Source organism: Tenebrio molitor, chromosome 9 (assembly GCF_963966145.1).
Source record: "Tenebrio molitor chromosome 9, icTenMoli1.1, whole genome shotgun sequence".
Classification (NCBI taxonomy): domain Eukaryota; kingdom Metazoa; phylum Arthropoda; class Insecta; order Coleoptera; family Tenebrionidae; genus Tenebrio; species Tenebrio molitor.
The window spans coordinates 5,027,278-5,050,513 of record NC_091054.1 but is presented as its reverse complement, the minus strand read 5'-3'; the positions used below and the strand labels follow the sequence as shown (position 1 = coordinate 5,050,513).

The window sequence follows — 23,236 nt, the reverse complement described above, 5'->3', positions numbered from 1 at the left end:
CACTTCATCGCCATTTTGAAAAGTGCAGTCAACGTGAACAGGTATCTACAGTTTATCATAATTCATAATTTAGGGATTTTCATTTTTTTTTTTTTTGTTGCAAGTTACAATCTATATTTTTCAATTTTCCCTCTTCCACGGACATACTGTTGACAAACATTTTCTTTTAAGTAATTTCTCTTCTCCTTTGTCTTCTCAGTTTCATAAACATTCTAGAACCATACTATATTTGGTTGCAAAAAAAACGGGAAACGAAAATTTTCCTAATAAATTTGGTTTGTCCATTTGTCAATTAATTGTCTACTTGACAATACCTGTCAAATAATTTTTAAAAATGTCATTGAATTTTGACGTTAATTCTAACCTATCTCTCGTAAGAAGGTTTCACACTATGGAAAAATTGTAAAAATGTGTCAATTTTATTCTGACAGTTCCCGTTTTTTTTGCAACCAACTGTACACTAACATTTTCCTTCCAATTTTTTTTCTTCCGTCATGCAAAATTTCTCAACGCATCTGAAGCCATTAGCAAGATTGACTTCCCTTATCAACGAACGTGATCGTCCAGTTCCGTCGCGTCCCCTCCAAAGTTCTTTAAATTGGCGGTGACAGACAACACTTCCAGACACCCACCCCGACCCCCAACCCTGTGCGGTTTCAGGTGTCATGTTAAGATCAGTCTTTTAATGAATTCGTAGCGCGTGTTATCCCAGACTACAAAGGGGTGGTTTGTTGAGTGGTCACCGGTGATCATCCGGTCGGACATGCGGCACGGTTTATAACACAACAGGGGGTAGTCACGTGAATATCATCTACACCTCATACGTGACAAGTGATCTAAAGGGGGAATAACATGTCCGTGGCGCCCTTTTTCACCAAACATGACGTTTCTATTATTAAATTACCACTCAATTAGGTTAGCGCCGCTTTCAAATTATACAATCAAGCTCCTTCCAAAAAAAAAATATAAATAATAAATCCACCCCGCAAATTCGCTTATCCTGATGCGAACACTTGTTTCGGGAGTTAATTAACTTTATAGGGCTTCGGCATGGTTGCAGTAAATGCAGTTTTACGAGATGTTTCTTGCCTCGCCGTCCCACTAAAATATCTCTACGGTCTCTAATTCAACAGGATAATGGATAACCATTGGCGTCGGCTTTTATGGCTCGGACAAGAAAGTTTTTATCTATCGTTTAGAGAAAAAACCGAATTGGAATCGGAATGGGGGCAATCAAACAAAAAAGGGAAAAATGACGCGAGAACAATCTACTTTAACGATATGTTTGCAAAGAACGGACATGTTTGTGCTCGAGCTGGAAGTACTTGCAGGTGGTGTGTTGTAGTGGTTGGGGATTTAGCCGGAGTTGTAAGTTGTAGCGTTAACTTGCACCGCTTGGAGATTATTCTAATCGTATTACTACTTATTTTAACTTGGTTAAGTACCTGTGTAATCACCCCCAGCGATCTTGCTAAACTTGCTCGCCCTTAAACGTGTTACACGAATTATGCCCTTTGAGCTTCGAATAATGACGCTCATTGCCCCGACTTGTTACGGAGCTGTCGCGAAGAATTCTTGCCCGGATCTGAACAGCTAGGCGGAAACAAGATGAAGAAGGTGATCTGCGTTGAGTGTGTCAAAAATGAGAGGACAAAAAGTCAAATTAAGATCAGGGGATAAAGTGATAAAGTTGACAATTGATCCAGAAAAGTGAAACCAAGAATCATCAGAAAAAAAAATCTTGGCAAGAAATATTTGTGAGCATCAGAATCTAAACGAAAATATTGGTAAAATGAATACGATCTGTAAGAAAGAACAAAACTAGTAAAAAGAAAGAAACAACAAAATTTACAACTGATTAAATTTTTGAAAATTGTATTTTCACATTCCCGATTTTTTTTTATTTCCATATTTAGACTACTGAAGTGATCCACTACGATGCTCTGAATTCGGAATTCGCGAATTTTGAGACACCCTGTATAATAAATAGTAAGTAAAACAACTCCCTATATAATTCTCATGACCTATACATTGTGGATTTAGTTTAGCAAACAGCATTTGTACAGATATGCAGAATTTATTACGATAATTTAATTGTTATCAGTATTAATAGACTGCAGAAACTTGCGAATTGCAACAAATGGTATTATTAGCTACTTCTGTGAAAACCTGGAGAAATCAACATACATATTTATACAAAATTAGTATGTTTAGAAAAATATTTCAATTGATTACGTCAAGTATTTCCACCTTCTGGTGTGGAAACGATCCCAATCGAAATCCCTTTGAATGTCGCAGTCCACGGTTCGACAATCAATATTTGCCATTCCAGGGTGCAACTCCTGATGTAACACGGCGAACAATCCAAATAGTTGCATTACCAAGATAATTACAACTAGCAGCGACGAACAGATTAAATATGAATCCCGTTTCAACATCACGAAACCTTCTAGTGAGAAACGCTAATGCTCTGTTTGCATGTTCATTATTTCATCATCGTTCCTTATTAATATTTCCTGCAAATCCTCGTTCGGAAAATTAAATTTTTTAGCGTTTCCAACACCGGAAAAACACTCACACCTAGAGCACCCTCTTCCTTATTTATCCGTCCTGCTGCTAGGATTGAGAGCTCGGTCTTTATCGGATTTATTTATTCAGGATAAGTAGAGCAAATATATCGATTCATCCTCATCCATCAATCCTGTATCTACATAAATACTTGGACAAACACGTTTCTGCAAATAAGGCAAATCCATCAGCTGATAGCGCCTGGATCGATAGCGTGTGCGGCAGGATTGTAGAGTGGCAGGAAGGCGATTAAATCGCTGCTATGAATCAGCGTCGGAAGGATTTATCCATCGACGGAACGGTGCTTTTCGACTCGCGATTCCTCCATCTCTTTCGGATGACAGTTGTTATTGTGGCGGCGGCCGCAATTCGCACGAACAAAACACAATCGATATGGTCGGCGGGATTTCGCCGTTGATTGCAGTGGAATTAACGCGATTAGAAAAACGAGGATGTTGTCGCCGCACTGCTGAAACATAAACCCACACTTTCATCTCGGAGTGCTGAAACTGTACCCGCCGCTGATGACGACTGCATCTGACAGCTGAAACCAGAAAGTGTAACGTTTAATTCGGTAGATGGCGCTGGATCGCTTACACTGTGACAGACCATGACCAACTTCATTAAACTATGTTATGGCCATCCCAAATGTCGAAAAAACGTAAACCAAATGACAAGCCGATGATGGAGATGAAGTGGCGATATCTAGTGAAATTTAGAATAACCACACATTTAAAAAGTTAAATATCAGGTTATGTTATATGCCATTTCATTGTCAAAAACTGTCCGTTTATACTTTTATGACACTATGGCAGGAACATGAAAAATTAGTTAGCGTCTTAGAACCTCGAATTCTGTAATTCTTGCATCGTTTTACTCCGAAATGATCAAGCTCCACGACGAAATTCCCATTCGGAGCGGTTTTGCTGTGATCTTTCATACTTGCGTGTGTAAAAACGTATTTAGAGGAAAGTTAGCGTCTTAAAAACTCGAATTCTGTAATTCTTGCATCGTTTTACTCCGAAATGATCAAGTTCCACGACGAAATTCCCATTCGGAGCGGTTTTGCTGTGATTTTTCATACTTGCGGGTGTAAAAACGTATTTAGAGGAAAGTTAGCGTCTTAAAACCTCGATTTCTGTAATTCTTGCATCGTTTTACTACGAAATGATCAGGTTCCACGACGAAAACGTATAAACTGACAGTTTTTGACAATGAAATGGCATATAATATAACCTGATACTTAACTTTTTAAATGTGTGGTTATTCTAAATTTCACTAGATATCGCCACTTCATCTCCATCATCGGCTTGTCATTTGGTTTACGTTTTTTCGACATTTGGGATGGCCATAACATAGTTTAATGAAGTTGGTCATGGACAGACGCGTTTAGGACGCCGTCTGCCGGTAATAATTAAATTAGCGCCGCCAGAAGGGCCGGGAGGTCAACTTTACAACTTTTAGTCGCGACAACTCCGCCAAGTCCAACAGGAAGACTCCAGGAAGTGGGGGAATACATTTTCCTACTTCATTTTTCTTTGTACTTTGTCTACGCCCTAAGTTGGTCTGCGCATTCATTCCAAATTTGTTTAACAATAAAGAACAAATTCCTTGGAGGAACTCTTGCATGAAGAAGAGGAGAATTATCTTTTCCAGCTCTGGTAACAGTGGAAAGCACATCCAGGAGTAAAATACTTTATTAATCGCTTCCTGGCGTCCTTCAGCATGTCAGCTGTTCCCTTTCCGTAATCTCCGTAATCCTGAGCCAGCTTCGGGGGCGGTTTCGCGGACTGACCCAGTTTGTCCACGCAATTAAAATTCGTTGCACGGTGAAAAACGGCCGTCTCGACGACCGATCGGGGATCCCCCGGGCCATAAATCAGTATAATATGCACAGGGCCGGCGTTCTATTTGAATACGTTGTAATTACCCCAGCCGAGCACACGTCCGCGTCTCCAGAGATGCCACCATAAAAGTGAGCCCGTCGTTTCTGGCGCGTGCATATGATCACAATGGCAATCCTCAAAAGGGCCATAAATCAATACGGATCAATGCCTTATTATCGCGGTCGGCGTGGCACACTAGCCCACTGACTGGGGTAATGACAAATATAGGGGACGGGAAATGTGTTCCCCCATTTTAATAGTGACGAATCATCACGTGCAAAAGAGGAAAAAAATTCAAGTACACCCTTCCCGACACTCTTAACTCACCCTTTCGCAATCGCTGGTCGGCCTCGGGGGTCGGCGCTTTTGTTTTATGCGACTTTAAAAACTACCAGACTGGGATTTTGATTTAGTGGACGGAGACACGGTATGACGTCATTGCAGTGATGAGTTTTTAATTGTCTTTGTGGTGGGTAATGATACTGCAGGGCTGGCGGTATGTGTAATGCCGATGCTTCATTATGACTCCGCCATCTTGCAGTTTTAAGGCTTCTAAACATGGTGGAAAATAATAGAGTAATAGGTATTTAGCAGGGATCTTCGAGAATTCAAACGAAATTGTTAATTTGGATTATTCGTTGAAAAGTGATAGTTGAGCTGTTATTCCTTTTGTTTTGTGCTGTTGTGATGTTTTAAATGAAAAGTATTTACTTTCAACGTTGATTAAAAGTAAGGACGCTCCAGACATGGCAATTATTATCAGGCAGATAATCTGCTTAAAACGGATATTGTTACTGGAGGATTACAAGTCGCAACTTGCAGAGTTCTACTGTTTATTACTTCTTTGAATTAATGACGGAGTTTGGTTTAAACATTTTTGTTGTTGTTTGTTTTAAAAATAACAAAGTTGGTTTCTTCTGAAGAAGAAACATCATAACAGTTACTTGCATCGGGTATTTAAGTTGGCGTGGAAGAGTTGTGAATGCACCACGAATTACAGATACGGATCAGCTGTTTAAATCTAACCTCACTTTTTGCGTTGTTTGTGTTTTACTCATATATGTTTTACTCTGCAGACGGATGAGTGGTGCGTTCACAGTCGAGTCTTCAACGCCAACTTTGAGGATAAATTTAAATGAACACCCGATATATTGTGCTCAACAGTAAAAATTAATGTCATATGCATAAATGTCAAAATGACTTGAATGCTATGTTTTGATTCAAATATCAGTTTTTTCAGGGGAATATATCAAAAATAGTCGCAATCTTTTATAACCTGGTAAGAACACGAAATAAAGCCCCTTGTTTCACGAAGGTAGAACCCGAATGTGTAGATCTGAATCTAAAACTTAAATATGTGCCCACATATGTGCAGTCTATACACTGATCTTATCATTGGTTGAATGAACTCTCCCCCTTTAAAAAAAAGCGTTACATTTTATGGATCTGATGCAGGTCCTTATATTGCTGCATCTCTAAGAATCTTTACTACCCTTTACCAACATTTTCTAACGTGCAGACACTGGATTTATTCTACTTTGTTGTATTTCATTAGCTAATAAATAATTCCGTTGATTTCCTACAGCAAGTTATTCACGTACCAGAAAACCTTCTCAACAGCAGCATCCAAAAGACTGATATCTTAACTGTGACGATCTATCACTAAAAATAAAAATTCCTGATTTTCTAGAAAGTTTGGAAAAAATGGCGTTGCTGCATCGATAATAAAAATTTCACTAAAACTAAAACACTGTCAGGTGTTCATTTAAATTTATTCTCAAGGTTAGATTTAAATAGCTGATCCGTAATCTGTAATCCGTGGTGCGTTCACAATCGACTCTTCAACGCGAACTTTGAGGATTAATTTAAACGAACACCCCATAGATTTAATACAAAAAGTAGGTACTAAATTGGTCACTCTGTTTCAATCACAAATTGTACCTAATGTTTGATGAATGATAAAATTTATTTTCGGCTTTCCTAACTTTTACATTTCGCTTTAGGGTTGGCAGCTCTGTTTGCCATTTGTTGTTTCATAGAAATCTACAAAAATAATGTCGTACCTACGGTAGGTACTTTCCAGCGCTCAAACTAATCAGGCCCTCGCCTTCGCCTCGAGCCTGAAACCTAGTTTTCGCGCTGGAAAATACACCTACTCGAATGTACTTAATTAACTATTTGGAAATGGGTCACTAGAGAGTGATACTAATATTATGGCTGCTGCTGTTGATTCTGTTGTTTTTGCTGTTGCATGCTCAAGGTCATGAAAAAACCCAGACAAAATCCTTTAAAGCCTAAACTTATCAAAGAATCTTATACACTGACCGGCACAAAAAACGACTCACTTTGAATTTTATTAATATAATTAAGTAATTCATTCTTCATTCTCTTAAACACAGCAAATAAAATTTTAATGAAAAAAAAATAAAAGCAATTTTTTGGAAAAAATTGTATATTATGAAAAATTGCCAAAATTTTAACAGCATTTTGAATTAGTATCTCGTATTGTCAAATTAAATCTTTAACACGTAAATCAACCGACAAAAACACAACATGGAAGCAGCGCATATTTTCTAATAATTTATTTAAACAAAACAATTCGATTGCCATGGAGAGCATAGCACTCTCGATCATTGACAATATCCCAATTTAACTATAATAAAGAAAAATAAGCACAAATATAATTTCAAGATCATTTATTAAAAAAATCATGAGTCGTTTTTTGTGCCGGTCAGTGTATAATAAATTTTCTATTGTTTCCTAATTTTCTGTGTACATGAAATTAATATTCAATCAGTATTTTGTCCATTTGTTTCAAATTTTTCTGTTTGCAAATTACGCAAACAGGGCACGTCACTGATGTCCATTAGAATTCTTTTAAGCACATAATATTACTATTCAAGAATCACTTCAATTAGAAACATTACTTACATTTTATTGTTTTCTATACCTAATCATTGTTCTTAGTCCTCTGATCAAAACGAATGCAAATGAACTTATCACGTATAACGAAGCCATTCCTAATCGACAGACGTCGCGTTCTTAGTGATCCCTCTCCAAAACTTATCAACTTTCAGAAGAACACATCATTCAGAATCACGGCTGTCATCTTTGACAAGAAATTAAACTGGGGATCAGATGTGAATTAAACTAGAAAAAATCGCTCAGTCTTGTGACAGTCTCGCAACACAGAATTAGGGAGTGTATATTCTCAGGAGGTGGTGTTTTCGTTCGAAATTCGAAAAAGCATTTTCCGCTCCGTTTTGCTGCTGCACCTCACAATGATTTTACAAGTGCTGCCACCTTGCACATCAAATCTCAAGTGCTAATAAAGCATTCAGCAGTGAAAACAATTCGAACTCCGCAACCAACGCCAATTTCAATTCCTCTCGGTCTAGTCTAACTAGCAATAAGAGGATCGAAATTAAAATCGTTTGTGATATGCGATTTCAATCGTGAACGTATGAATCACCCCGGCATCATTAAAATCCCTCTTATATTATGTACTAGAGGCACACATGTGTGCTTGTCGGTTCATTGGAAGCCAAATAAAACGACGACTCACCCCTCTCTTAGCACAATTCGCAATTAATTTCGACGAGGAAGTCATATGCATAAAAAATCCTTGTCGAATCGGCGCTTAATCACAAATCGATGGCGTCATTGCAATTTTCCTGCGAGTTAAAACAATTTAGCCGGTGAGGGGCGAGCACCCCTTGCGTTATTTTATCAGGTCGTACGTAAATCCACCTTCAAATTCGAATAGTGAAGCGGCGGCTCTTTCAACCAGGCGAGCAAAGCTCAACAATGGGGGCCATACACCGGAGACGCAATCTAAGGAGGCGGCGAGTTGATGTGCAGTTTTTCATTAGAGATTCCATGGGTATGGTGATTTTACGACCCGCTGTCTTTTTAACAATTGAACGGAGTTCTTTCATTTGAAAGGGAGGGAGGTGGGGACGCTTGTTCGCGCTTTTTCGAAAATCCGCCCCAATTTAGAAGGCACCGTTGAAGGGGGAATAAAGGTGCTTATACAGGATGTTTTTTAAATGTTAGTACAAAAAAAAACTGGGTCATCTGGAGATTCTAGAGTCTAGAAAACCATTTTTTGAAATCGAAAACGGTTTTTATTAGATAATTTTTTTGTGTATGAGTTCTACTCATCTTCACCTATTACCAGTCTTTTTTGTACTAGCATTTAAAAAACACCCTGTATATTTGCAAAGCAGGTGTGCACATTTCGCACAATGTATTTGGTGGAACCTTTAATAAATTGTTTTTTAATTGACTATTATACCTGAATCATTTCTACAGTGTGTTGCCCTTAAGATGAAGACACCCTTGTTTTCGTATATCACACTAGTGAGATAATGAATTCATTATGTGACTCATTTTAGTTACACAAATGGAAAAATAAAGTTGGTAAAATTTCAAATAAGCATAATTGCACTTCCGCAACGACATTATTATAAATAATATGAAGAGCCCAACTTTGTGACGAAATATTTTGAAAAATTTGTACTAATGTTACTTAGGTTTTTTTCTATACTGTGGGTCTGGTTATCATATCAAAAGTAAGGAGTGTGTAATTTTCATAGATTCCGCTCTGCAGTCACAATCAAGGGTGCAGTGTGCATCTGCCATAAATAACAAGAGCCGCGCGCGGCGACGTTCGATTGTTGTTGGCCAGCACTCTTTGATCCGTTAGTTTTACACTTGCGAGGAATGTATGGGAGTCACGTGTCAAAAGCGTGGCATTCTCTTTGTGCAAACGACATGAGTCACTGGATGAGTCCGAATTTATTGTAGAGTCGGTAATTAATAGGGTTACTATAACATCACCACGGATTTCAAGTAAAATGACACTGCTTAGGGATGTTCAAAGGCCCCACTCCGGGGCCAAAACGCCACTCGCCAAGAGGAGACCACTCGGTCTCCAACTTTAGCTAATTCCCAACCAAAAGCCTCTTAGCTCCGTCCTACTCGTGGGTCAAACTTTGAATCCACCCCCGGAGTATGTAACATGTTTATTGTTCCTACATCTACAAGAAACAGTGGTGAAGCAAAAGTAAAAAATCATGTTGAATTTGAATTTTCGCGTTTCTTGATCGCCATGATCCGGAACTTGATCGGCAACTTGCCCGCGGCGTTCAGGTAGCTCTTGACGGTGGTGAAAGACAGCGAGACGCACCTCTCGCTCTGGCACAACTCCTCCGCCCTGACCACGTCGTTCTCGCACACTTCGGTAACTTTCAACTTCCGGATCGGCCCGTTGCTGATCTCGAACTCGTAGTAATAATTTTTTGCTTGTTTCTTGGGCCCTATGAACTGGAAGATCCAGTGGACCTTCTGGCGGGCCACGTCCACCATGTACTTGTACCAGAAGTACTGCGCCCCGTTGAAGAACGAGATGATCTGGACGTCGCGGAAATCCTTGTCCAGCTTGACGTCGGCCTCCATTTGCATCTTGTACTCCATGTGGTTGCCGTGCTCGCGCTTGAAATGCTGCTCGAGTTCTGTGTAATTGCCGAACCACTCGCACTTCCACTTCGCAAACTTCCTGCCCTCGCACAGGAATTTTCTATGTTTGCACTCGACCTCGTGGTCGGCTTTCTCGGTGGGCGCCAGCAAATATTTGCAGCCTTTATCTGCGAAAAAGCACGACGTTTTCAGACTCTTCGGCATGTTCTCGATCAGTTGTTCCAGCTGGTAGTTGCGAGTTTTGGAAAGCGGCCCCCTGCACTGGGGGCAGATCTTCACCTCGTTGTCCTTGATGCAGTCGCCGCACATGCTGTGGCCTACTTCGCACTGCAAGATCGGCGACGTCATCGTGTCGAGACAAATGGGGCACATGATTACCTTGTCCATTTTCTGCAAGTTCAGATATAAATTTGAATTTGCCGCGCGCTTTTTCAGGTTATGATGGAAGCGAGTAAATCCCCTTTCTGGGTAAATTTAGTTATTATTGAACGCCATCGAATGGTGGGGATTACCACTAACTGCACACATTCTCTTACAAGGTAATTTTGGCGTGCTTTTCCATTAAATGTTACTTACTTTGACAGTTCGTTGTCACTTGACCGGCTGTCACGTTCACTTGACAGGTACCTCTGACATGAAATTTAATCGATGAATGTCACAACTATTTAAGAATCACACTTGACTCACCAATAATTGAATATTATGTTAATGATACAAAGAAAAAACCAGAACAAGTAGCTTCCTGAGATAAATTCGCGCATACGCAATACAACAGACAACTGTCGCGAGGTCACTTCATTACTATTGGTGCGTTCACAAACTGCATTAAGTAAGGTTGCACGTTCGACTGTTATTGTTGGTTGTATTGCAGCCGCAACATTTGACTAATCAAGAAGCAACGTTTTATAAAACACACACTTTTTTACATTTTAGATTAAGATTTAAACCACTCGGGGCACGCTATCAGCAGACATATTGGACAGATAACTGATATGGTATTATCAAGTGCGATAAAAAAACTGCAAACATCATCTCATTTTACTTCCTGAATCATTCTGCTCTATACTTTTTCTTTAATCTTTGTTTTACAAAAAATGTTTTATTTACTTCGTTATTTAATATAATAGCTACGGTTTTTCAGATTATGAAAATAGAAACAAGATAATATGTAGCTCGGGATAACAATGAGTCACACAGTATGATAAAATTGTTGAAATTGGTTCATAAAGCATCAAATTATGTCGTATTTATGAAACTGATAAATTATTTAATTCATTGTTGATTTTATCGCAAGCAGAATTTATTTAATTATGAATTGATGCTGAAATTTTAATATATGTGATCTATTACTGCAGTGTTGATTGAACAACAATAAATTTAGAGATTGATAAAACATTAAACTAGATTTTACAAACTGCAGGTCAATATGTCGTTGGCCGAATGTTTTGTCACGATTTTTTGAATAAAGACTTAATGGAAAAATATTGAATTGACAAGAATAGAGAATGTACCTAATAACGACAGGAGAAAGAAGAAAGGAAAAGGAACACATTCACTAAAAAATGATAGTGGTCAATATTACCTTTAAGCAATGTTAAGCAACTAGCACCAATGATAATGAAAAAAATCTTGGAAGTCATCTTCTTTTGAGATAAATTTGCGTTTGCTTTCTTGAAACGTGGTAGTTCTATAGTCCAATTTTTACCCTTTTGAGGTGACGTCACGATTTCCTTCCTCGCTTTCTCTTTATTGAAACGACCGAAACAGAAAAAAAAACAAAAAAAAGGCACGTTTATTTATTGATGGTCACTTTGAGGTTATTTTATGCTCCTGTCAATTTGACAATTTTTAATTTCTTTCACTTATTACATTGATTACAAACATAACCTTTCGAAGCAATTGTCAACAAATTTGACACATTTATAGTTATTTATGATCAATTCAAATTTGTTTCTGATCCTAGCTCAAAGTTCAAACATACGTAAAGTTATTAGATAATGACGTCATCGCAAAAGGGTAAAATTTGGACTATAGATGTCATCGTTTTTTAGCAAAGGATCTTGATAGGCAACTGTAATTTCCTTCCCACTGTCTGTGAAGTCAATGATATCTTGTTCCTGATCTTTTAAATGGACGAAAAGTAGATACACCTTTTTCCTTTCTTCTGAAGTATCGAAGAAACTTTTGGCATCCATATAATTCCTCAAAAGTTAAACTTAAAAAAAAACAATGTCTTGACTTCAGTAATAAATATCAACTACATATCTGCAGAATTTCGGACGAATAGTTTTATAAACATATGTAATATACAGAGTGTCATCGAAATGCATATCAAAAAAAAAAAAAATCGGTAGTTGGTGACGATGAATAGAATTTAAATACAATTTTTTTTCTGTTAAAAGACTTTATTTTTGAAATATAAAGCATTGAAAATTTACTCCAAATTTCTAAATGGGGGAACAAAAGCAAATCGAGAGAAGTTAGATCAGGTGATCGCTTTGGCCAGAATGCTACACTTATCTTATCATTTAACCTGGAAATAACTCCTTTAAATAATTAATTGGTGCCGTGTACGCTGTAGTCGAATCTTGTTGGAAATAAGCGTTTGTTGGTTCCACATAATCCACTTGGTTTAAAATCGTTCCAGAAGGAGCCTTTGCTTTTCTTGGACGTTAAGTTTCATTAAAGAAGACCGGACAAGTAATTCGCCTTCGAGACTTTGTAACTCAAATATCAAGTTTAATTTCATGCATTTGCACATTTTGGGGATTATCCGCTGACCAGGTTCTATCGTTTTGAGAGTTAAAAAAACCAGAAAGGTAAAACCAAGCCTCATCACAAAACAGTGTCTTGTATGGCATCATTGAGGAAATTGTTGGTGTAGCAATGGCAAAAATGGATTCGTGGAAATATCAAGAGATGGGAGTTGTCTTGAGGATTCATAGAGAAGTCCTAAAATGAAAGAAATTAATTTTGGGGAGTAAAGGCGTAAATGGAGTAGCTACTGTAGCAGTTTCCGTTAGATTTACCTCAAGATATACTGTCAGTATTGAAAAAGTGTTCAACCACTCTTGCACAAAGCTCGTTGGAAAAATTAAACCGTTTAGAACAGTGTAAAGTTTGAATTTCCCGCCGTTTGACACGAATGACATTTGTTTAGGTTTAATCGGGACATAATTGAACATGTTTATTTTCAGCAAAGGGTGCCCTTAGATATTTGCTTCGAGAATAGGAAACGTTAAGTTATTCTATTTTTAATGTAAAACATTGCAAATAAAGAAAAAAAAAGATTTTTTTGGCTCTAAATTTTAGGTTAGCTGTCAACATGCTCCAATTAATCTACGCTTTAAAAAAGCACAACAATTGACGGTTTCCAACGCCTTCCCAGCCCAGGATTTCATGTGAACACGCGATAGTCCTTGCAGAAGGAACAAATTGTAAAAGACTCGAAGACATGATGGGTTTGTCACAAGGCTAACTAACAAGCAAAATAAAAATTATTTTGGGTCCCTCACTTAAAATTCCAGATCTCCGAACTAGATAGATAAAAACGAATTTCAATCAGTATCTGCCGTTTGCGTTTTTGTTTCCGAAATAGTAAAATCGAGCCGCCATCAAGTGTCCTGCTCGCTGCACCTTCATTAGGACCCATCTGAAAACTGAGTTCGTCGATAAAAAATTGAAAACCACTGATTGCCCCATTATTATTTATTTTTTGTAGCCGTCCTTCCGCCCCGATCCGTCTTGTCCTCTCAGCATTGCTCGTCACGTCCGTACGATATTTTTTTCGCCTTTATAGATGCTCCTTAAAATATGCAAAGCTCCGCGATAAAAATCGCGGTTATGTTGGCGATATCTTCGAAACGTGTGCGTGACGTGTTGGGACGTGTCTTCCCCTTGATGACCGTCGATTCATCCCCATCACTACCGATTGCGACACATCATTGTAATTTTTAATTAGACGCCTGGGTACACTAGCCGAGCGTGGCAAGAACTCGAGGTGGGAAATTAGAAGGCAACCGGGGGAAATTCCGGGATCTACTAACTTAACTCATAAGTGATCCCGGCTCATTTATCACAAGGAGAAACCGCAACACCGACACCCAGACGCTGCCACGTTCCTTAATCCTGGCGCTTCTCACTTTTATATCTTCGGGAGGGTCGCTCGACTTGCGGCTCTGCTACGCAAAATGAAGGATGAATATAAAGAATGTACGCAGTTAAGGGCTTGGAAAGTTGCCGTGTTCGATGTTTTTTACGCCGAATGCGGGGAACCAGTCACTCAAGGGGGCTTAGGTGCGCACCTGAATTTATGAATCCAAAATTTGACGATTGCAAACGCATTTATTTTCCGAAACACAAAACCGGAGTCTTTGACAATCTATAAACATATTGCCAAACGCTTTCGTTAGAATCTGGTGGACACATAAATATAGATATTAATGGTTCTTGTGAAATTCGACGCCTTTTTTCAAAGGAAGATAAAAAAAGATTATGTTCTTTAATGGCACAGATAAAGGATAGTTTCTATTGTGTTCGTATGGAGATTCTTTTAGATCTCCCTTTACTCTACGTTGTTATTGAATCGGAAGCCCTTCCAGTCATACAGGATGAATTCAGGAGATCACAGAAGGGCCCTTCGGAGGAAGACGTATCAATCTCAACAAAGCGTAAGAAAAATGGGAGCTGGGTATTTAGTGAATCAAGCAAATTTGATTTTGGTTATTCTTGCGAGTGTGATATTTTGAAAAAAAGTTTAAAAAAATTGTGGAGTAAAACTGCAATAGTAGCAAGTGAAGAAATCAATTTTGTGAATTGTTCTTATCAAATAAATTATGTACGAACAGTAATGTGACTTATTCCAAATAAACTACATTACAGTAGCGAGTAATAATGGCTATTACTCAAGAAGCTGAAGTGTGTGGCACGAGCGAAAGCGAGTGCTGTAGTCCAAGTGAGTTATAGCCGTTACACGCGAGTAAGTGCGATACTGTTCTCCGACAAACAAATTTCATCATTTTAACTTGATATTAGCCGGCTTTTCATATTATGTTAATTCAGACATATATTTAATTATGTTGAAAAATAGTATATTATTCCACGAGCATGTAATGGAGGCTATTACTCACGAGTATGAAGTTTACGGCAGAACCTCCATAATGCATGTGTTCTGTATCGTAACAGCTTTATAGTATATGGAATGATTTGATTGGTCACAACTCGTGAATTAGTGTGTTATATCTCACGGCCATCGGTAATGAATATCATTACGTAACAAAACATTTTCTTCTTCATCATTATCAAAATAACTTCATATTAGGAGTTTTTGTCCCACTTAAAGACCAAAGACCCAAAATAAATAATTAATAGTTTATGGAGTTTATGTTCCAGAGGAATTCACTGTGATCTTTTTTAATTTTGTTTCATTTATTATACATTTCAATTCCCTAATTGAGATAACACAGATCCTGTGGAATAACATAATCCGTCGACCTCCTTTAGATAGAAACTCACCGACCTTTATGTTTAATAAAACAGGTAAAGCAGCCCCGTGGAGTTGGCTTTTTGACAAAACAATTCCTAAACACTGAAACGACTAATTAGCAGATAAAACCCATTTAATGCGATTTAAGCGAAACAAATTCCATTTAGATTAGTACGTCCCAACCAAAATCCATTTTCGTCGAAGACTCACAAGAGGAATATAATTGGTTTCGCATTCTGATCAGTGCTTAATTGGACCATTCGGATGAAATAAGTTTCCAAATGTGTTAATTTTGTTGGGCGAGAAGTTGACGTCTCGGCTAAAGTTCGTCCTCTCCGGAATAAATTGTTGGTAGTTCTTTGGGCGCTTTTTAGGCTCAGGTTTCTGCGAGGCCGTCACATAAATAGCGGAACGAGCAAGTTTCCTCCGCATCTCAAACAACAACTAATCTGCGACGATGTCAGCCGCCCCCGTGGGTTAGATATGCACCCTTTGAGCCGTTAAGATTAAAACAACAGACAATAAAAATAAACGGCCAATGAAAGTTTTCTCGAACAGATAGCTTTTAAAGGAATCGCCACATCTCGAAATGCGTTTTAATTCTGCTCGATCCTTAATTAAATAAATTGCCAGGATGACGGGATCGTTTTGAAGGGGCGACGGAGTAAATCTGCTGCCAAGTTAAATTGTGAAACGTATTTCGGTTGTATACAAGAGTCCGCATTCAAGACCAGTAAACCATTTTCTTATTTCCGGTTCCATATGGAGCGCCTGAATAGGGAAAGTTCCGGTGCTTACGTCAAAACTCGCGGATCAGGATTTCCTCTTTAGAATTGTATATCAAACGTATCGCGATTTAAATTAAGGCTCACCTTGCGGCGGGGGCGGCGCGTCGACGCCATAATCAAGACGTATGACGGATTTTTAGTGGCGCGAACCAACAACAACCTTTAAATATTCATAGTGTTGGCGTTGACGAGGGAAAGTGGATTGGAATGGATGAAAATGACTTCAGAACTTCTGATCCTTGGCGGGAATTGTTGAGGACGACTTACGAGCCTTGTGTTTTTCTCCGGCTTTACCTACTCCAGATTACTCCTGGGGGAAACAAAAGGGATTTAAACTATATTCATTATACTTTATACGGAGCCCTTCTTGCTTTATTATGTTATCCTTTTTACAGCGGCCGCAACCGCCTGGGATTTCCCGCCAAAATTCTTCCACTTCTCTAATCCAATCGCCTCTTCGGCTCGTTGCTAGTCGGATCTTCGCACACAACTCATAACCGAATTATCGAACGCACTAATTCGATTGGCGACGATCAAACGCAGACCCCTTCGACCTTGACAGTGTGAAAAACAATACACAATCGGCATACTAAGTCCTCCTCGAACAGATGAGGGACACGCACCCTTATACCCTCACTAACGGGTCATTGGAACTAACAGTCCCAGCTCACGCTGAGAGTTTCTTTGCAGTTTTTATTGTTTATCATCTTGCAAAGTGTTCGTTAATGTGTTTTGGACAACTTACATAATATTACATTAAGTTAGTATCTCTGAAAGCGCCTGGTCTTTAGGCAACCAAGTAATCACATCAAATTACCTTTAGTATAGTTACGCTTACGTGTTGTAGGTGGCGCCAATTTCAGAACCAACTACGATGTAAGAAACGTTTATAACCAGCCTGTACACTCTTTCATAATTGCATAGAATAAACTGATTCGACCTTGAGAGTGTGAAAAACAATGCACAGTCGGCACACTGAGTCCGCCTCGAACAGATGAGGGACACGCACCCTTACCCTCACGAATGGGTCATTGGGACTAACAGTCCATAACCGATAATGGTGTACAGATCAGTGCGTGGGGTGGGCTTGGGGTGGCTGTGCATAATAAGACGTTTGTCTGTGCCATGATTCAAACTCTCGTCATCCGGTCCTATTATTCGGGCTTATCGGCTATTGATAAAAGCGATTGATTTGGATCGGGGGTTGTGGGTAGCAGGGCCGACTAACCGAATTTAATGTTCAAATGCAATTTTCGCTAGTGCTCGCTGCAGCTCTACGGTCATTTAAACGGTGTCTTTGTAGGAAATCAATCGATTTAGAATATTTGCAACAGTGTTCGGATTAGGTCATCATTTGAAATTCATCAATGAAAATACGTAATACAAAAATTATTACAAACTATTTTTCTTCACATTACTAATTTTTCTTGGTTACATTTTTTTACACAAGCTCTGTTTTTAATTTTTAATTTACTCTTTGATCAATTTCAAAATTGTTTTTATTGTTCAGAGCGATTTCCTTTATTGCTTACGACATTATAAAATCGTTGCAGCATCACAAAACCCCTTCATTAGCTTCAAAGACAAAGTATAATAACGAAAATTTCTCCTCCATAAAACCCAAAAGTATTTAAGAAAAAAAGTCTCGTTCTCTGTATTTTTTTTTTTTTTGTTAAACCTTGAAGGTTCTTTTTCACATTTTCTCTTTCTCCTATTACTTGGTTTATGGTACATGTTTAAAAAATTAAGTAGAAATGTTTGATTAGAATATGAAAGCTTCAGTTTATTCCTTGGGTCTGTTAACACTTTATGTTTTTTTTTTTGTTATTTGTTATTTGTTATTACTAACCGTTTGATTAAATATTTGTCTATTTTATTTAAGCTTGACGATCCTTCATTCATTATTTTCTTTGCTCTAATCAAGTCAGCTTAAATTTCCTAATCGATAAAATTACATATTCAATTTTTTAAACTTCAAAATCAAATACATACCGTCGCGAGCAAAAAATTTTTCTCCCTACCGGTTAGAAATGTAGGCTGTGGATACCTCATTTGAGGTGAGAAAATTCAACTTTCTCGCTAAGGTAAGAAAGTTAATCATGAAATGTTTATGGTAAAACTGTACCAAAATACAAATGTCAAAAGTGTCAAAAGTGAAATAAGTTATTGATAAATGAAAGCCAATTCAATGAAGTAAGTTGGTAGGTCAATCATATAATCTGGAAAATAAACAGATAAGCTAGGTAGGTAGATTACTTTACCCTGTTTATATCAAATTTTCGAACAAACCTCAAATCTTCAAATGCGATGACAAGTTAATTAAACAAATAACACAGCCTACTATTCAATTCTCAAAATTTTCGTTTTAATCACGAATATAACCATCTTTTTTGACTTTTTTCAACAAAGTTGTGCCGGTAGGGAAAAAAATTGTATTCAAACCTTGTTAAGAAAGTGTCCTTGCAGACCTTAGGCACTTACAAACCTCGTCTACGACTCGGTTTATAATCTTTGCCTGCGGTCTGCAAGAAACCACTTTCTTACCTTGGTTTGAAATATACTATTGGTCGTCAATGTCATTTCAAAATTTGGTTAGATTGTCACAAATTTAAAAAATTTCCCTGCCTGATTATGCTCACGTCAACAAAGTGTCAAGAAAATGAGAAAAAAATGACAACCAATGTCATGATGATAGGTTATGATATTTACGACTGTTTTACAATGGAGCATTTTCGATTGCGTCAAAGAATGACCTTGACGACCAAAATTTATTGCTCGCGACTGTACCTACTTATTACAAAAACTTTCCTTTGTATTGTTTTTTACTCAGACGTATTGAAATAGTTATTTTCTTCCATTGGCAACATAAAGGATTCAAGAAGCGACTGTCACGACAAAAATCAACCAACTCCTCAAATATTCAAAACCGTCGTCGTCGTTTCTGTTATTCCTAACCTATCGCTTGATACCCCCCTTGGCCCCTACTGCTGTTCACAATGTACAGCTTGCGATAAAGGATACAAATTTGCCCGACATCAATATTTTACACTTAAAAAATTGTACAAAAATGCCACATGACATTGACATTTTGTGCTGCCAACCTAAAATCTTTCATTAAAAATTCCTGTGTCGATTTTCTTGCCTAGGCAGGGAAATGCTAGTTAGACGAATGAAAAATCAGTGTTTCTAGACGGAGGCCGAAAAAATATAATTATCCTCTTTCATAATCACTCTCGGAAAATATAGAATGTCATGTAAAATTTTGTTGTGGAGTTGGTTGGAAACAGTTGCGGGTGAAGTGATGACGTGACATCTACACTAAATTACGTCGCTTACTCATGTCCTGAAATTTTAAATTTGTAGCGTTAAAAACACCAGAAATAAACGCATCGAACCTTCGTTGGAATACCGATATGTACCTAGTATCTTATTTTCAACACAATCTGGACTCAGACTAGAACATAGAATATGCTCAGAAAGAAAAGTACACATCATGTGACGTCCAGTTTAATTTATTGTCACATAAATTGTAGACCCGCCCATGTACTTCTCAACTTGATAGTATTCTACCTAGTTATTTCGTTGCTCTACTAAACATAACAAATACCTTTTCTTTTCTGATGATGGTTACTCATCTGGTTATTTGACTTATAGTAAACCATTTGATACTGTTGATCATAATCTTTTAATATGTATTTTATTTATTTGCAATAATAAGTGGTTTGTCTGCTTAATAGGAAAATATACAATCTCGAATACCTCTGGTAGTATTTCACATGAATCAATCTTGAGGAAACAGATCGTTCAGCTAAAAAATCTCTTCAGGAACATAAACTATCTACTTCAATGATTGTAGTCAAAGTAATCATCAAATGCTACTCTCGCTAAAAAATTTCGCTTCGCACTTGATGGATAAATTGATTTACAGTGTTCTTCTTTCTTCCTGAAAGATCTCATTACAAACCGAAAGGTCGGGATTCATCTTCTATCGTTAAACATCTTCACAGCTCTTAAAATGTATCGTCCCACATTCTTTGCAAATTTCAAATGTATCTATGAAACAGTTCTCAATGATTCGAAGCTGCAAATTGACAGATTTGCTAAATTTTCACTCGTTTAATATTTTTTTTATGAAAAACAAGCATCACTAAACACAGGGTATTTCACCAGTGATAATGAACCCGGTGCAATTGAAAATGCAACCCACAATACATTTGCAAAGCAAACCTGGATTTTGTCCGCGTCCATATCCAGCTTTGCAAATGTATTGTGGGTTGCATTTTCAATTCCGTCGGGCTCATTATCACTCGCGAAATACCTGTATACAACCGCCTGGCTCTTAGGAATAAAAAAATACACTACCTAAATTTTGCACACAAGGAGCTGTTATTAAGTTATTACATATTTTAAAAATTCACAGCAAGCCATCGTTTAAAACTTTTACTTCCAAACTTGGGTAACTATTTGTCAAAAACCATTCTCGCTTCCTTTGTAACCGCATTTGCTTCGCCCCATGAGAAACGTTCTCGCCTAATTAAATATCCATACCTATCAATATCCCCTCATCTGTGTCAGTGACCATTCCTTGATAACAGATTTCCATTTAGCGGTCAACGCTATCTACGTCAGAACCAATAAATGAATCACCCTCGTAAGCGTGTACAGATTTGTTGTCAAGATCGTTTAAAACTGTACTTTATCAGTTGCTCTTTCTTATTTAAATATTTTTTACATGCTTTAAAACAAAGTATTCTGCTGACCAGACTGAATGATATTATGTTGATTAGATTTATTTATCTGCATTAAATTTGACATTTGACAGCTGACGCTGTAAGATTCAGTTTTATTTTTCATTATTTACCAATTTTCAAAGTGTTAGTTAAAATATTTTGAGTTAGTTGAGAATGGAAAAGTTTTTTCAAGGCTGACTCACGCAGGACATTAGTTACTATAGTACCTAAGTAGTAATCTTTTTGCTACACTTTCCGTCTTTGACGATAATGAAAATATGTAGTTTATTTTCTGAAATATTATTGTAATGTCTTATTATTAAAATGAAATATTCAACCTATTGGGTGATGCAAAATGATTGTGGATAAATATGGCAACTCTGTAGGTAGGATAGAGTTGACATTTCTTTGACAGTTCAGAATAGTCGCGCAATTTTGAAAATTGTCAAGTCAACGTGCAATGGTATAAAAAAATCAAGTGTACGCATATGAAATGTCATACAAATGTCAACTTGACCCCACACACATCCACAATCATTTTGAATCACCCAATATAAGAAGACCAATTGTTTAAATGACAGCTCAAAGACTACAGGAAAGAATTGTACAATAGTGATCTGTCAAAGCCTCTTTGAAAATGAGTGAAAAAGAGTAATAAAGTGTTTGAAACATAGCAGTGAACATTTTTCTTTAAAAATAATCCATTTCTTTTTGTACAATGTTTAATCAGTTGAACAGATTTGATTTTAATTATTTGCGACAATGTTTTTACTTATCTTCAAGCGCCTTATATTTAGGCAACCAAGTAATCACATCAATTTACCTTTAGTATAGTACAGTCACGTTATGTATTGTTAGAGGCAAATTTCATAGCCAACTACCATATAAGAGACATTTTACTTTTTATCCTTGCTACTTTCAAACAGTGTATCATTGATTAATCTTCGACTTTAATCGCAATAGTTGTTATGGCGTAAAAGTTGCGACATTCTGTACCACACGTACGAATCGAAGATGGTCTAAATATCGGGATTCGGGTTTGTAAATTTTTAAATTTTCACTTCGTTTTCAATTTCCATTCGTTACCCGTCCTGTCGCCTTAACTTTTTGTACGCGATGCAAATTAACGCGTATGGGAGCTTCGGCAAAGATTGCACTTGTTGCCTGCCACGTCCGCGAGATTTATTTACGTCGATTTGACGATGAGACGAAAATAAAGCGAGCGAACAATTTATTTCGCGATACCAATAATAAGGAAGAGCCCGGTAAAGTGATGTTTTCCGGTTCTTCGTCGTTCATCACGCAGATAGCGTCAGGTAATGGAAAAATCCCGCTGATATCATCTATTGGATTCGATTCTTTTTTTAAATCGCCGCCGCCCCTTTCTTTCTCTTTCGCGCCCCTCGCGCCGAAAACATTATTTATTTCTTCGGCGCGCCATTAAAATTACACAAAATAAAATTAAGGGACAATTAAGCGAGTTAATCGGCTTTATTTAAGGGCGCGCTACGAATTTTTGCTCTGCTCGAGCGTCCCGAATTAATGTACTATAACCTGAACAATTTATTTCGGTAAAGTTTGCAAGTGTTACTCCCCTGTTTCTCTGTGCCAACCATAATGTCAGCTATCATCCCTAACTCAATTATGCCAGTCCCAAGACGGCGTCTGTTTAAAATTCCCACCCTATTAACTGGATAGTAAGATGGCTCACCTTAGATTAACTAGACGAGAAATCATCCATTAGATTTAGTGGGTATTTATGCCAGATTTCCTCCGTGACAGGCACATCTCACTTGGAACAATAGACGCTACCCCACCTACCCATACATAAATAACACAGACACTCGTTATGACCCGACGCACACCACACAAAGGGTTCCTACCAAAATCACTCAACTGCAAACCTGACACAACAACTTCTTTTCGGCGACACCAACAAGGAATCATGTTTTTCAAAAATTGCACAGTTTTTGGACAATTTTTACACTTCTGACGTAAAACGCGATGTTGTTGGACGAATAGAATCATCGGGACAACCACCACTATTAGTAAACGACAAAGATTGAAAAGAATGCGCTTTTCAACACTTTCCTGGAAGGGTGATTCAAAATTATTGTGGCCAAGTATGGCAACTATGTACGAAAATTTATGTGGCAACTGTGTGGGTAGGGTAGAGTTGACATTTCTTTGACAGTTCATAGGCGTGCAATTTTGAAAGTTGTCAAATCAATGTGCAATGGAATTAAAAAAATGAAATGCACGCTTATGAAATGTCATACAAATATTAACTCTACCCCA

General features: G+C 37.7%; 1 protein-coding gene across 2 annotated transcripts; it reads right to left on the bottom strand.

Moving 5' to 3' along the window:
• Positions 1–9,466: 9,466 nt before the first annotated feature.
• Positions 9,467–10,917, bottom strand: LOC138138301 (E3 ubiquitin-protein ligase SIAH1-like). 2 transcript variants are annotated; one of them, XM_069058137.1, is made up of 3 exons: positions 10,623–10,917; positions 10,512–10,564; positions 9,467–10,331 (listed from the first exon to the last, which is right to left on the bottom strand). In XM_069058137.1, the coding sequence occupies exon 3, from the start codon at positions 10,320–10,322 to the stop codon at positions 9,531–9,533; it is 792 nt and encodes a 263-aa protein (XP_068914238.1). In that variant the 5' UTR covers positions 10,323–10,331; positions 10,512–10,564; positions 10,623–10,917; the 3' UTR covers positions 9,467–9,530. The 2 variants fall into 2 exon arrangements, with proteins under 2 accessions (XP_068914238.1, XP_068914237.1); XM_069058136.1 differs by having other exon boundaries at positions 9,467–10,325.
• Positions 10,918–23,236: the final 12,319 nt, after the last annotated feature.

Coding starts and splice junctions, on each gene's coding strand:
- LOC138138301 (XM_069058137.1), bottom strand. CDS start 10,322: ATGGACAAGGTAATCATGTGCCCCATTTGTCTCGACACGATGACGTCG.